The sequence below is a fragment of the Quercus robur genome, chromosome 11 (assembly GCF_932294415.1).
Source record: "Quercus robur chromosome 11, dhQueRobu3.1, whole genome shotgun sequence".
Lineage (NCBI taxonomy): Eukaryota > Viridiplantae > Streptophyta > Magnoliopsida > Fagales > Fagaceae > Quercus > Quercus robur.
Window position 1 is genome coordinate 37,680,637 of NC_065544.1, and position 16,265 is coordinate 37,696,901.

Below are 16,265 nucleotides of genomic sequence, written 5' to 3' on the forward strand. Positions count from 1 at the left end.
AACAAAACAAAAAGCCAAAACAGGTAAAAAGAACTCAACTCCACACGTAAGCAGGAAATTATGATACCTCAAAAAAAAAAGTCAAAATTATTTTTTAAGTTAACCAATTTCATATTTTGTCAATTTTTTTGTCATTTTCACATAAATTTTGTATTTTTTTTTATAACTCACAATTAATTATATCATATGGTTGAAAAAATAGGCGTGAAATGGATAATTGTACTTGTACTAAAAATTTTGTTATTTTTTTGGCTAAGAAAAAGAAAAGAAAATGGTTTGAAGAAGACATAATCATATCTTAGATTTCACTTCTACACATATGGTGGTCCTGTATGTTAGACACACCATTCATCTGCGTGGTTCGCACCCATTACATTTCCACTCTTGGATTCACCAAAATCCCACACCAGTTAATCGTGTCCTCCACGAGCTTTTACTCTCACATCAGACACAACAACAAAGCAGGCAGAGCATGACATTGACTGCCTCTCTCTCGCCCCCACCTCATCAAAACCAACACACTCACACTCTCACTCTTCTTCTTTGTCATCGCTTTGTCTCTATGTGTGACTCTTCCACTTTTGCTATGGCTCTTTTTCTTTCTCTACATTTTAGTATTTTGTTTGTGGGGATGACTCACTGTTTCTCTCTCTCTCTCTCTCCCTCCAATCACCGTATTGAATAATTAATATGCACTTGGGTAGTGTCGGTAGAGAGCAAGCATCCTATGATGTTTTCTTCTCCTCAAAGTTTTGCAATATATATAATAGTTTTTCTTTCACTTTCACTTTCACTTCCACCTCCATTTCCACTTTCAAACGTTGAATTTTTGGTTCAATCATGGTTACAACTCATGTCTCTTTCTCTCTCCCTCACTTGGTTTATGATACCAACAAGAGTTGTTGATCCTTGAACTGATCATAAGCAAGACTTTGGTGCCAAATTTACCAAGGTGAGAGCTTTTACAGCTTGAAGCCTTGAACTCACATGCACTACCCCTTGTGGTGTCATATTTTAATTTCAGTTTTTTGGGTTTAATTCTTTTGCCTTTGTGGAATCTGTAGTGTTTATGTGTTGCATGTTAACCATGAGTTTCGGTTATAGTGATTTTGGGTTCCTCTGTGAGGTTATATTCATGTGGCTCTAGTTAGCATGATTCTTTATTTCATTCTATTATTACCACCTGGCCAAGAATTTTGTTTTTACAATACTGTAGTTGTAACAGTCATACTCAGAGAATATTTCTTTCGGACAGTCATTCAGAATGATTGTTTGTTTTTGTGCATAAGACTCTGTTCATCGTTTGTAAGGCTTGGTTAGAAACTTGGAATTACTTTTCTTCCTTTTGGAACACAATTTGGGTTTTCATAACCAATAGTATTAATTTCATTAAGCAAATAATGCCATAATTTCCTATTTCTGACTTATCTTCTGCTTCAATTTCTAAATTCTGTATGTAAAATGCGTGTTCTGCATAATTGATGAGGAAAGTACCAAATGTAGAAGTTTGGTAAAATCACATTATTTTATCTTTCTTCAAGTTGAGAGACTAAAACAATTGTCTATATAGAGCATGACTTCACTTATAACTCCCAATAGAGGAACAATTGGTAATGAGTTCAGAGCTCGTTGCAGTAAGCCAGCACTGCATTTATTCCATTAGAAATCGGGTACTACTGTAGCTAACTGCTTTAGACCTTCCATTAAATTGACATGGTTTGTTCCTTTTGATTAATTAGATGAATATTCATCACTTGTACTAGTATGCATTACTTCTAGTAGTACCATACAATTGGTGTTACTTGATTGCTGAAACTTAGCAAAACGGTTCCAATTCGTTTCAGATCTCTGTGTGGTTCCTCACATTTATCATTATAAGCTAGAACTCACTAGTTTGTATTTTCCCACGTGCCCTTGAGGAAAGTGCAATCAATTGCAATGATTAACTCTAGAGTTTGTTGCTTCAGAAACAAGAAAATATTGTACTAAATTCAACTTGAACTAGGCATTTCTTAATTTCAATTACTGTTCCCAATAGTGGAGGGCAAATCAAATGGTAAAGTAATCATTGTTACAAACTACAGTAATATGGCAAACATTGTAAATGACAGAGCTTATTGATTCAACTAACAAAATCTTTGTCACTTATACGCATTTTCTTTATTTTTCTTTTTATATTAAAAGATAATTGCATAGGAATTATTCTGCTTTTTACATCTAAGTTGAGATTTTCCCTTTTCTCTTGAAAAGCAACTGAAATCATGGATCATAAGTCATGGCTTTGGAGGAGGAGATCTTCAGAGAAGACAATTGTCGCAGCTGAAAAAGTTGCCAAACCTCTAAGAAAAACTGAAGTAGAGGTAACAGAATTTCTCTTTATTATCAAGCTTGTTTTCTATATGCAACTTTGTTTCATATGCCCCCCTTTTTCTCTTGGAAGATGCTATATGGTGAAGTTGTGATCTTGGATATGCCTTCTCTATTTTCTGTGGTTTTTCCCTCCCCATTGTGAGAGTTAAGCTTGCATCTTCGTCTAAGCACCTTGTGTTGACAGAAATGTTATGTGTAATTAATGTATTACAATTTTTCATTGTATTAGACACGTACACTTCCAACAGAGAATGAAGTAGGGCCTGAGAGATCTGCCAAAAATCTCAATGAGAAGTTAGCTTCAGTCCTTCTTGATCATCCTGCTAAAGATGAAGTAAAAAGGGCCCAAGAAGCTGATACAGGTACTTCACTGTTGTCCATACCCCTCCTCTTTTTCCATCCTTCATGATGTTTTCTTTTCAGGCTCAGTTTGACTTTTTGCTGATTCAGTAAACAATTAATCTTCTGTTAGGCTGTGAGAAAGTAAAAGCAGAATGTCTAAAACAAGAACTAGATGAGGCTTTGAGGCAGGGAGCAGCTGCAAATGAACAACTAACTCGTTCAGAGGCTGCATTGAAGGAATCTGTTCAGAAATTAAAATCTGTTCAAGAAGAACAGGATCAAAGAATACATGATGCCATTACGAAAACATCAATAGAATATGAGAAGGCTCAGAAGAAATTGGAGGAGCAGTTGGAGGAGACTAGTAAACAGCTCACGAACTTAGCTTTTGAGAATGGTCAACTGAGCAAGGCCCTTCTGGCCAAAGAGAAAATTATTGAAGACCTACAAAAACACAAGTCTCAGGCAGATGCAGAATTTAATGTGCTGATGGCTAGAGTGGATTCTGTAGAAAAGGAAAATGCTTATTTGAAGTATGAGTTTCACGTTCTTGAGAAGGAGCTTGAGATTCGGAATGAGGAGATGGAATACAACCGTCGATCTGCTGATGCAGCACACAAGCAACATTTGGAATGCGTGAAGAAATCCGCAAAGTTAGAAGCAGAATGCCAAAGACTCCGTCTCCTCATGCGAAAACGGCTGCCAGGTCCTGCTGCTTTGGCAAATATGAAGAGTGAAGTTGACATGCTGGGAAGGGATCACGCGAATATGAGAAGAAGAAACCAGAACCCTACTAGAGATCTGGTTGTCAGAAATGCCACAGAAACCTCTTCTGAAATCCCTAATAAGAATATGAGTTTCATGATTGAGAAATTACGTAATATGGAAGAAGAAAACAAGGCTCTAAAAGAAATTGTGGCCAAGAAGAACACTGAACTCCATTCCTCAAGGTTCATGTATGTTCGAACAGCTTCCAGATTATCACAGGCTGAGGCTCAGCTTATCGAACTTTCTAAAGGTGAAAAATCTATGGAGCTGACAAGGTGTACTCCTAAATCAAATGAACATTCTCTGTTGTCAGGTTCAGATATTGGAAGTGATGATGGAATTAGTTCTTCGGGATCTTGGGCTAATGCTCTAATTTCAGAGCTGGAACATTTCCGAACTGCAAAACTCAAAAGTACACCAGAACACCAAGCCGTTGAAGTTTCAGATATGAATTTAATGGATGATTTTGCTGAGATGGAGAAATTGGCAATAGTTTCCATGAATGCCCCTAGAAAAGAAAGTCACCCCAATTTTACTGGTACTGATCTAATTCCAGTTTCAGGTCATTCTGACTTCAGCAATAAGATGCAATCAAAAAATGTAGCAACAGAACAAACTTTTGACTGGCTTCAGATTGTTTTGAATGCAATGCTAGAGCAAAAGCGTATTTCAAAGAGAAGTCTAAATGAACTTTTTGAGGACATCAAAATTGCTTTGGGTTATATAAATCGTCCAACTTCAAGTGCAGCTGATTCAGCTGCAATCTCAAATCCTGGAGAATCCGACCCTATCCAAATTAGTGGTCATATAACTTGGAAATCTCCGAACACATCCCCACTTGCAGATTCGTTGACCAGAGCTTTAGCTATTGACACCTCAGTGGAAGAAAAAGGCAATCAAAATAACTTATCTAATTTGAGTGAGTCAGTTGGTGAAATTATCAAACTGATTGAAGGAATCAACCCAACACCTTTTGTCAGTAATAATACTCCAGACCATGGGTCTAAGAGGGATCAGGATTCCAAACCATTCCATTCACCAACATCATCAGACTACTTTGTCCGTGTTTTCCAATGGAAATGTTCAGAGCTAAGTGGTGTTCTACGACAATTTGTTTGTACTTGTACTGATCTATTAAACGGAAAAGCTGATCTTGGAAAATTTGCCACGGAACTGTTGTTTGCTTTAGAATGGATTATTAATAACCATGTGACTCCTAAAGGTACTTCAAGTGCAAGAAATAAGATCAAGAAGCATTTTGGTTGGATGGATTCCCGAACTGAAAATGAACCTGGAGTTCATACATCCGAAGAGCAGTCATCATGTTTGCCATTGGTAGCTTCTTCCCCTGAGCAGGATGTTTTGCTCCAAATGGAGGAGGTTCAGTGTAAACTGCAAGAAGAAAACAGCAGACTAAAAGATGAATTGAAGAATATGGAAGCCTCAAAGAAAGATATGGAAGCTCTGTTACAGTCTGCAACAGATAAGAGTGAGGCCTTAACAATACAACTTCAAGAAGCAAAACAAAGCATTGGAAACTTACAAGCAGAACTGCAAACTTTAAAAGAATCAAGAGGGATGATTGAAGATCAGATTGAAAACCAAAAATCGATAAACGAAGAACTTGATACTCAGCTCTCTGTTGCCAAAGCTAAATTGAATGAAGTCCACCAGAAGTTCTCGTCTTTGGAAGTCGAATTGGATGATAAAAATAACTGCTGTGAAGAATTAGAGACCACATGTCTTGAGCTTCAACTCCAGCTAGAAAGGTAATTAAGCACTGATTTCAGTGTTCTTCTTTGTGTGTGTATATATATATACAGTGTTCTTCTTTGTGTGTGTGTGTATATATATATTGATAGTAGAATTTTGATTTCTGAAATGTAACTTGCAGCGTTGCAAAGGAAACTCCACAGCACAGTATGAATCAAGAGGGAAAGCAATCACAGAATGTAAGTTATTGCCATCGTGATGTGCCTTCTGTTTAGAAACAGATCCATGTATTGGCTATATGAAACTGCTTCTGTATACAAACTGAAAGCAGTTATAATTTTGATGCATTGAACTAATTAGTATTATAAACTGATCATATTTATTCAATATTCTGTGTTTGGTAAATAACAGAGAGATTATTATTAATGTTAGATTATATATCTAGCAAAGAATTATTATATAGAAATATATAATAGATTAATCGTCCCTTTTACGTGGTGGTTTTGTTCTACATTGAGTTCAATTTCTTGTAAAATATAAACATTCAAATGCAGTTGTAAGAGTAAATTGCTATACTATATCATATGAAAGTGGTTTATCTAACTTTCAGGGATGGGAGATGACAACAGCTTCCATAAAGTTGGCGGAGTGCCAAGAAACCATACTGCACCTGGGTAAACAGCTGAAGGCTCTAGCTTCACCTAGGGAAGCAGTATTGTTTGACAAGGTTTTCTGTAATACCAGCACAGCGGCTCCTACCACTGATAATAAGAATATGAACAAGCGTTCTTCCTTGCGTGATCGAATGCTAGCTGAGGATGGTACTAAGGCAGAGATTCTGAAGTCTTCTAAGATTAAAGAAACTATAAGCACTGCAGACACACAGAAAGAACTCCTTAACTCCAATAGTAATAATGCTTTGTGCGCTCCTAATGGCCTGGTACATACTCCAGAAGCAAATCTTAGTTCAAAGCACAAAGGAGTTAACAATGCAGTTGGTGCTCTAGCTGTTATCCCAAGTAAGAAACAGGGAGGATTTGGTTTGCTAAGGAAACTTTTGCTGAGAAGGAAGAAAGGATGCAGCAAGAAATCCCGAGCCCTCGCTAAGGCATGAGTACAGAAAGGTGAAGAGCCCAAGCTGAAAAATCTGCCTTGGCAACAACACATGCCCAGTAAAGGAATCAAATCTGCAGTGTTCACAGTTTTTGTTGATTACTAATTGTATTTGAATTTTTCACCTTGATGAATGGAGAAAGTGAAAGTTTTTTTTTTTTTTTTAACAGTTAGAGAAAGAGAGAATTTCTACTGTTTTAAGTGTTGATGATGTACATATCTCTGGGTTTGGGTACATTGGAGAGACTATAAATACATATCAGCACATTGGAGTTGAGAATAATAGCACTGACCCTAGTTTTAATCATTTATGAAGTATTCTTGTCTTGATTGCCAAGCCCAGCAGTTAAAAGAATAGAAGGCAAGAGCTATAACAGCTAAGAAATAGTCCTATGCTTTTTCTTATTTTATGCTTAATAATGATATTTTATTCTCTATATAAAATTTATTTTGATTTGATTAGTATTAATTTTTTTATATGTGTTTAGTCCATCCTTGCATGGATAAGTTGAGGCTATTGAGTGATTCTATTATTAATTAAAATTACAATAATACCTCTATTAAATTAGATTGTATTGTTCTTTACTTTAAAATTTATTTTATCATTATTATGTTATGACTTTATATTGTAAATACCGTTTATTACTTTATTTTATCATTATTATATTATAATTTTATATTGTAAATAGAATTAGTTTTATTTGTAAATATTTTTTATTTATAAATATCTACTAAAAAGTATCAATATTGAGAGAGAGAGAGAGAGGGAGAGAGAGATTTCACTCTTATCACGTGACCACTTGATATTTAACAAAGTGAATTCTAATTAGCCTTGCAAGCGATTGTTACTCGAAGGCTTTGCTTGTTTTCTGAAATATCATTCCAGACAGAAGACATTTACAACGTTCCAATAAAATCATGAAAAATTATTCTTGAGCTCCTAAAGCAATAGATTCTATAAATCAAATTATCCATCTCTGCTTTTAAAAATAATTTTGTATGGCAACTTGGCTCAAATAATCTTCCGCGTTACCGTGTATGAGAAACTATTAAACATACAACAAACAAGTTACTCCTAGCTTTTGTTGGTGGCTGCAGCTGCTTCTTTCATTTCAAGCAAGGCCTCTTCAAAACACTTGGCAAGAAATTCTGGGTCAGGGATGATATCTTTGGCCACCAAAATTTGCATGTCAGCCCTTCCTGCATAGCTCAGCATGTGCATTGTGAGTGCCTGCATTACCAAACCAGCAAGATCAATGTTACTCTTGCTCACAAACAATTATCATTTACATTAAAATATTCCTCTGAATCTTAGGAGTGCAATCAGAATAAAGTTAGGTTAGAGGTTGTACATGGGGCAAGCTTGATGAATTCACCCTCATGTAAGTTATAGGGTTGTCTCCAACTGCGATCTCTTCTTGTGGGCCAACCACATTTGAGATTGTAAAGCTAGTATTACAAATAATCCGGTAATTAAGCAAGCCCGCGACCTACAATATGAAGAAGATAATTGTTCATATGAAATAAGCAATTTTAAATCACTTTTCCGAATTCAATATTGCTTAATTTAGTCTTTACCATTGATCCCAAGTACGTCATTACAAGATACCCAATTTTGTATGAGAAATGAGACTCTACAGAGTGTTTCTTCCTGTCAATCATCACTTTAGCTCTCTTCACATACTGTAGAGGATCAGGATCAGCACCACTGGTATGATAATAAACAGGCAAGAGAATCATGCCAAATTTGTTACCCCAAGGTGATACTGAATTGTCTTTCATCAGAGCTGATAGATCCTGATCAGTACCAAACATTTCCATTCAACCTCAAAAGTTTAAAATTTCAATAATATACAAGATTCTAAAAATAGAGCATAAAAAATTAAAAGACAAGCGAAGAATAGGCTAGCATGAGCAACTAAAAAAATGAAGGGCATACAGACCTGCAATCCTGCTTGCCCTCTTAAATTAACCATGGCTACCCCTGTCATTCGAAGCCCCTGCTGCAGAGCTAACAGTGACAAATAGACTTAATTTAGTGTGATGGTTGTCATTGATGTTTGATTGATATGTAGACGTAGAAGTAAACATTAGTTGTCTTGTAAATGATTCTTACCATTTGATCCTCGGTGATCTAGGTATCTCGATAACCCTGATGATATTACCCCAAAAAGAACGTCGTTAATGGTCTGCATGATGGCATGACATCCACAAATCATAACATAAGCACCAAAGCATGAGTCCTCAAGAAACATATAGCACTTTCATAATGGCAAACATACAATGCCATCCAACAAGTGGAGTTAGGGGAGAAGTTGGTGACTCAATAAACCAGGCAAAAAGTTTTGAATCCAGTCTTTTCCAATTGGGGTCGGGGGGAGTTAGGCTGCATTATTAAGATTGATCCCTTGAGCCCACCCTCCCTTTTACTCGAAATACAAAGGAAAAAAAACCAACTTCAAAAACCAAGAAATTAGAAAGGAACAAAAAACAAGTCAAATGCATTCATTATGCTGTCAAACAATTACATCTTCAGTCATGCTAACAGGTAACAATACTCACCACCCTATTAGAGGAAACTAATTGAAAGGAGACAAAATCAAATATGGCCCAGGTAAACAAAGTTGCAGCCTATTCAACCCCTTAACATGTCCTTGTGTCGCAGGTTTAGGACAATGTTGATGCTGGGGATATGGCCATTTCAGAGTAAGTGGACGTCACTATTGACATTTTCATTGAGTCTCATGCCTCAACTATCCTTTTTTAAATTATGTCCTCAAATGCAACTATATGCAGAGTTGAAGTAGAGGCTGCAACATGGATGGCAGACCAGGAAATTTACTTGAGTCTGACAAACCATTTTATTCCAGCCCAGGTCAACCTAAAGCACTTTTATGCTCCCCTTCACAAATCAGAAACCTATCATTGAAACAAGTAATCCTGCTATTGTATACAGTTGAATTTCTACATTCACTTTTATCCTGCATCTAAGCAAATCACTGTGCAATAATTTCAAGTCAACTACTTGGTCAAGTTTCAAGAAAAGTGATAATTTAGGAGTTTTGAAAATTATTGGCCTTATGCACATAACAGACAAGCAGACTAACTCTGAAGAAAGAAAGCAAAGTTAGAGAGAGTAGAAACCTCTCATATCATGTTAAAAGCAAGTTGACTATGGGAAGTGCTGTAGAAGGCACCCCCTTATGACTGTGAAAGTGAACTGACAACACCTATTCAACACATGGTAAACGGGTGGATGGGAGTCTGAAAACAACCATTTAATAGGATCAAGGTGCTCCATCTGATGAGTCATTTAGGAAATAACAAAGGTTCAGATTTTAGCTTGAATAGCAATCTTTAGTTACAAAATCATGGGAGACTCGCTCAGAATTGGGGGATTTACATGAGAAGGGAAAGGATCTATGCTTAAAAAGTTTATTCAAAGCCTTTCATATTGGCCAGATTTTGGTTGGATTTGGACAAGAAAAAGTTGGAGCAAACTGGGGGTTTTATCCCTCCAATTACTTTGCCTTTTCTTCCTCATTGCTCTCCCAAACAAGGGATTTACTCTACTTCTTCCCTCTTGCTTCTCCTTTCCCTTCAACCTAGTAACTTGTAAGTTTTACACCATTTCTACAACGGTAATGAGCTACACTTTTTTTTTTTTTTTTTAAATCAAGGATTTTTTTCCCGTGTGACTTGCTCCAATTATTTTATTTTATTTTATTTTTATATAAGTAAAAAGTCTTTATTAAAACTGAGAACTACTTCATTCAAAGAAGATGAAATGGCCTAAAAAATATGTACAAACAACTAAAAAAAGAAATTATGTACAAGATAAGAGAGAGACTATGAACAAGGAGAGGGAATCACTTCTAGTGATTCCCCAAGTAGAAGTCCAATCAAACAAGGCCAAAAGTTCGTCATCATCCCATCAAAGGTGCGTTTATTACGCTCCCACCAAATAATTCATGTCACACAATGTGGTACCAAGTTCTAGATAGCAGACGAATGCTTCCCCAACCAATTCCTTCATCCGCCCACCAAATCAACTACCCTCTAAGGAAAAACCCAATACAATTGCTCCAATTTGAATGCTTTATCATTTTTCTTTACAGAATTTAATAGAATCAAAGTTACATTCAAAATCATTCTCCCCACAACATGCTGAAATTTCAATCTAACTTAACTTGTCCATTAAAGGTACAACCCTATTATGGGGTGGACCATATATTTATGTTGACATCTGTTATTCTCCACTATCAAGTATGTGAAGCTATTTATTAAAGGCAAATTACACTTTTCCATTCACCCTGATTACACTTCTTAAATTGTCAAAACGTACAATCTAACCCCCCCAATTTTAAAAATACGTTACACTTAAAGCCCCTACTAACTGTGTTGCTATTAACTTTAATGAAATTTAATATTGAAAGAACAATTTATCCCTCTTTCCAAAACAGACAACCGAGAGAATTTAGCATTGAAAGACCAATTTACCCCTTTCCAAAACATACAGTTAAGGACTTGAGGGGTAAATTTTCCTTTTAATGTTAAATTTCATCAGACTTGACATCAAAACACACAGTAGGGAGGAAGTGTAATTTAACATCGAAGGTGCATTTCGATAGTTCATGGGGTTAAGTGTAATTAAAGTGATAGTTTATGGTAAAAAAATGTAATTTAACTTTTTATTAAAATTTAAAATTAAAAAAAAAATTTTGTATGTGAAGCTTTTTAAAATCCAAAGACAGCAACACCTTCCTTTTTAAAACTTCACCATCTAAAAGTCTAACACTACCATATAAAAGCAATACAACGCATTTAGGGTCCGTTTGGTAGAACATTTTAGCAATATGTTTTCAGTTTTTAAACAACATTACACATATTTCCACACACTTTTTCACCTACATATATTTCAAAAAAAATACAAACAACATTATTCAAACTACTCTACCAAATCGGTAAACTTCCATATCCAACCAACCTAAAATTCCGTACTCATACCAATTAAGGCAGAAGTTCAAGGAATCAATGGTCATCTACTCTATTTTTTATCTTTTCTTTTTTTATAAAAAAGTGTGGAGATATTTATTGAAGGTCCCTGTTAACGTGCATGTGATAACAAACTGAAAGTGGAATAATATTTGTTCTTGATGATAATCACCAAATTAAAATATTAATCAGTTTTTACTGTAAATGAAAATTAAATTTCAAATCTCTTATTTAACTATAAACGACTTCAATACTCAAATAATCAAATTATCAAATTAAACAACGACACAACTTTATTTTAGCCACACATAAAAAAAAAAAAAAAAAAAGACAGCACACTACTTTACTTTTATTTTTTTGGAGAAATAAACGCACACAAAACAGCACACTATTTTACTAATAAAGTAATAATTATGGAAAAAGGAAACTTTATGAATAAAAAGAAAAGAAAAAGATAGAGAGGTAGAAAAGACGACACATAAATTTTCATTTTTCTTTTCTTTTTTAAAATTAAGACAAAAACGTACCGCATTAGGAACGGCTTTCTTGACCACCTTCATGTCCTGAATCGAGAACCTTGCAGTGGCGAGTTTTCTTGGCCAGAGCTCCACCCCTTCTCCGCCGCTTATGACGGTTTCCCGGTCACGAACCCACAAAGCTCTTAGCACAAACTCCACCACAAAAACCAAACTAAACGAACCCATCTTCACGAACCCCCACAAAACAATCAAATAGTGCAAGTACAACCTCCACCAACTCCCACTACAACCACCACCACTTCTACTACTACTATTACTCTTCTTGTTCTCAAAAGAAGGTATCCTAGGCAAACCTTCTTCACCATCGATTCTCCTACAACAAGCCAACAACATGGACATCAACGAAACCCCATCACCCAAAGCGTGGTGAAGGCGAAAGACAAGGCATTTGTGAGCAAGCAAGAGGTGGATTTCCCACAAGGGTTTGTCGTAGCTGAGTCCTGAGCTTGTAGAGATGTCGGCTAAGAAGTGGTTCACAGCTGATTCATGGTCTTTGTCATCGAGTAAGTCGCCTTCTTTGATGGGGTTGTGGAGGATAATGAGGTGGTCATCGAGGTTGATATGGGTGCGGCGCCAGTGTTCTCTGCCATTGGAGTCACGGATCATGAGGCTAGAGAACCTTGGGTGCTTGAGCATCAATGAATTGAGCACCTCGGTTTTGATAGACTCTGGGTCTATGGGGTTCTTTAACCCTATGGCACAGTATATTACTTGGTTTATTTCAGGTCGGAGGAAGAGCCTTCCTGCTGGTGTTAGAGGCTCGTCGGTTTCTATTTCCACTGAACCCATTAGAGAACACACAGAGAGAGACAAAGAAAAAGTGAGTCAGAAAGAGCTAGAACAGAGATATTGTGCATATCAGATTTCTTCAACCATTCAAAATAGTTAGTTAGGTAACGTTTGAAACAATATAGGAAAGTAGCATCACCATTCAAAATAGTTAGTTAGGTAACGTTTGAAACAATATAGGAAAGTAGCATCTTGAGTTTTGGAAACTCGAGATCCATACTAGAACTCGAGTCTGAAAGACTCGCTTTAGATTTCGAGTCTTTTAAACTCGAGTTTCATGCAAAAAAAATTTAACCTATGGTGGCGTTTTTAAGACTTACAGTGACGTTTTAAAATCCTATAGCGACGTTTTCCTGCAAAAAAAATTTTATAAGTACAGGTTTAAGGAGTCCTATAGTGACGTTTTTAAGTCCTATAGTGGCGTTTTTAAGTCCTATAGTGACGTTTTATAGACCTATAGCGGCGTTTTTATTCAATTTATGGAAGTGGAGTCTTTAAAACTCGATTTTCAGCTTGATTTTTTCTCAAGTTCTATCTTGGAACTCGAGTTTTAGACACTCAAGATGCTAGTTTTCAAAATTGTTTTGAAACGTGACAATTAACTAAAATTTTTAATATTTATTGTTATTTAGAAAAAAAATTCAGCTAGAACATGAGGTCAATTATTATATTTCCAGCGAAGAATTCAAGCATAGTAACTCTGTACTTCCATCCAGAAAAACACAAAACAACAAAAGGATTAGATTTGACATAAGAGGTCTGGAACGTTTGCCCATCTGCTACGCCAAGTGGATTTATGTATGTAAGAGATCAGATCCTCTAGATTACAAGTTCACCATGTGAAAAAACCAAAAAACAATATCTCAAAAATTGACAAAAGCAAGAGCCGAGAAACAGATGGAAACAAACAAAGCCTAATTACTGCACTGGGTAAGAGTTCTATTTGCTTAAGATACGGAAATGCTTGACCAGTCACGATCTACATCTATGTACAATTAAGTATTTTAGATCACCAAAATATAATGAATAATAATTTTATTTTAAAAGTACATCGACATTTTTTTTTTTGTCTCTATTATGGTTTTTTTTTTTTTTTTTTTCTCGACAAAATTGGAACCACCATTATGGTTGGGGAACTTTAGCTCAATAAATGAAAAGACATGAAACACTGGCCAGGAATTTGTCTAAAACAGTACTATAAACAACTCAATACACAAATTCCTTTCAAAATAAAAAAAAAAAACTCAATACACAAATTTAGTACTTTATAACTTTCTGTGTGCTATTTGAAGAACATTAATGGGAAGTTGAAGTTTTAACATTAGGACCAAAAAAAATATAGAATTTTCTTACTTATCATCATTTAAAAAAAAAGAATGAATCACTTATAAACCTAGATATTCAAATTAATTACAACCTATTAACTATAATGATTGACATAAAGAATTACAAATAGATTGAAGATTATTAAAAATTAGACAAACAATTATTAAGTGCATAAAAAATTAACATAATAAAATAAATCCATCAAACATTACGTTATTTTCTTCAAAAGATGTATCATATATTTTATTAGTTTAATAATAATATATTATATTTATATGTTATATGAAATTATGTCTTATCAATTTAATAACAAATAAAAAATAGAAAAATAGTGATAAAGGGAAAATAAAAAATTGAAGAAGAGTGCACGGCACGGGCACATGTTACTTGGGAAGTAAAAAAGATGCTACTATTGTTATGATGTGACACCACTAAACTTTGTATTTGAATTTTGAAGTGGGTGGTTTTTAACTTGTACACATGGGTTAGGGTGATATTACAAATTGAAACTTAGGGCATTGGTATTGGAAAATTCCAATGTTATTCTATTTTACCATTCTAAAACACCATTTTATCAATATATCATACCATTTTACAATTTCTCCACATCCCAAAACTCTATTTTTATTAAAATATTATTTTTTAACCCATTCTTTATTATTTCTTCCCAACCGTTCAGCTCATTTTCCTTGGCTTTTCAACAGCCATTTTTATTCCTCTCTCCCAGCACCGGCTCAACACACACCCATTATACAACGATCAACCTATCCAAACCCATCACCACACCCACACACACACAAACACAAACGTCAAACCAGCAACAAAGCCACGCACAAACAGAACCCAGCAACAAAGCCACGCACAAACACAATCCAGCAACAAAGCCAAGCCACACACACAAACACAAACCCATTCAAAAACTGGGCCACCGATCAAAAACCCAGGCCAGGCCACCGATCCACGCCACCGATCAACCAATCCACACCGCCGATTTGAAACCTAGGCCATTGATCAAAAACCGGAGCAAACCCATTCAAACCCATTCAAAAAACATCATCACCGGAGCCACCGAAGCAAACCCATTCAAACCCATTCAAATAAAATCATTACCGGAGCAAACCCATTCAAACCTATTCAAAAAAACATCATCACCGGAGCCACCGGAGCAAACCCATCCAATAAAATCATCACCGAAGCCATTGGAGCAAATCCATTCAAAAAAATGAGAGAGATGAGAGAGCAGAGACGAGAAAGAAGATGGAGAGCAGAGACGAGAGAGCAAACCCATTCAAAAAACATCATCACCGGAGCAAACCCATTCAAAAAAAACATCACTGGAGCCATCGGACCAAATCCATTCAAAAAAATGAGAGAGATGAAAAAGCAGATCAAGAGCAGAAATAAGAGAGAAGACGGAGAGCAGAGACGAGAGAGAGAGAAGGGCACAGACAAAATGAGAGAGATGAGAGACAGAGGAAAGAGAGTAGAGATAAAGTATTATTTTTTTTTACACAATACTGCTACAGTGCAATTCTATCTTTAGAATTGCACTGTAGCAAGTATTGCAAAAAATTTACAATACTTGCCTTTGCCATTTTCTGATGTAGATGATTTTAAGGTTATAAATGCTAAATTTCCCTTAGATATAACATTAGCATTTTCCAATGCTAATGCTCTTATTACTAAAAATATTATATAGGGTCCGTTTAGATACAATTTATTGTTGCTGAAACTAAAAGTTGTTGAAATTGAAAACTGAAAACACTATAGCAAAATAATTTTTAAATGTGTAAATAGTACCGTGTGGCCCATTTTTAATAAAAAAAATTACTGAAAAGTGATGTTTGTGAGTCCATAAACAATAAATAGGACCCACTGATGTGCACTCCACCGCTTATTTTGCTGTGAACAGCACACGAATGGATGAAAAGTGTACAGTAAACAGATTGGAAAGTCAAAAACAACGGTAGGCCAAAAAAAAAAAAAAAAAAAAGAAACACAAAAACGCAAACGCAGGTATAAGTTGAATCCAAAAGTCACCGCATATGTGTGTGTTTCCGAAACCCATGTTTTGTGTTTTCAGTTTTTTTTTTTGCACGCGTTTCAGGCCAATTTTTTACTGTTTATTTACTATTGTAGTTACTGTTTATAAACAGTAGTAGTCATATTTGACTTTTTTTTTATGAATAGTGCACAGTGTGTACTGTTCACGGTCCCACAAATTTTATTTTTCAGTCACGTTTTTATTAAAAATAGGTCTCACGATATTATTCACACGTTTAAAAATTATTTTGTTACGGTATTTTTCAG

The 16,265-nt window shown here is 35.4% G+C and overlaps 2 protein-coding genes across 2 annotated transcripts; one reads left to right on the forward strand and one right to left on the reverse strand.

Moving 5' to 3' along the window:
• The first annotated feature begins 629 nt into the window (after positions 1 to 629).
• On the forward strand, positions 630 to 6,589 carry LOC126707644 (filament-like plant protein 7). The gene is made up of 6 exons (XM_050407399.1): positions 630 to 952; positions 2,251 to 2,360; positions 2,600 to 2,732; positions 2,843 to 5,249; positions 5,375 to 5,432; positions 5,804 to 6,589. Exons 2-6 carry the CDS (start codon positions 2,262 to 2,264, stop codon positions 6,305 to 6,307), a joined length of 3,201 nt encoding a protein of 1,066 aa, XP_050263356.1. The 5' UTR covers positions 630 to 952; positions 2,251 to 2,261; the 3' UTR covers positions 6,308 to 6,589.
• A 494-nt stretch (positions 6,590 to 7,083) lies between these two features.
• Positions 7,084 to 12,697, reverse strand: LOC126705428 (wax ester synthase/diacylglycerol acyltransferase 5-like). Its single transcript, XM_050404431.1, has 6 exons — positions 11,829 to 12,697; positions 8,423 to 8,495; positions 8,250 to 8,317; positions 7,885 to 8,103; positions 7,659 to 7,796; positions 7,084 to 7,537 (listed from the first exon to the last, which is right to left on the reverse strand). The coding sequence occupies exons 1-6, from the start codon at positions 12,627 to 12,629 to the stop codon at positions 7,382 to 7,384; spliced, it is 1,455 nt and encodes a 484-aa protein (XP_050260388.1). The 5' UTR covers positions 12,630 to 12,697; the 3' UTR covers positions 7,084 to 7,381.
• Positions 12,698 to 16,265: the final 3,568 nt, after the last annotated feature.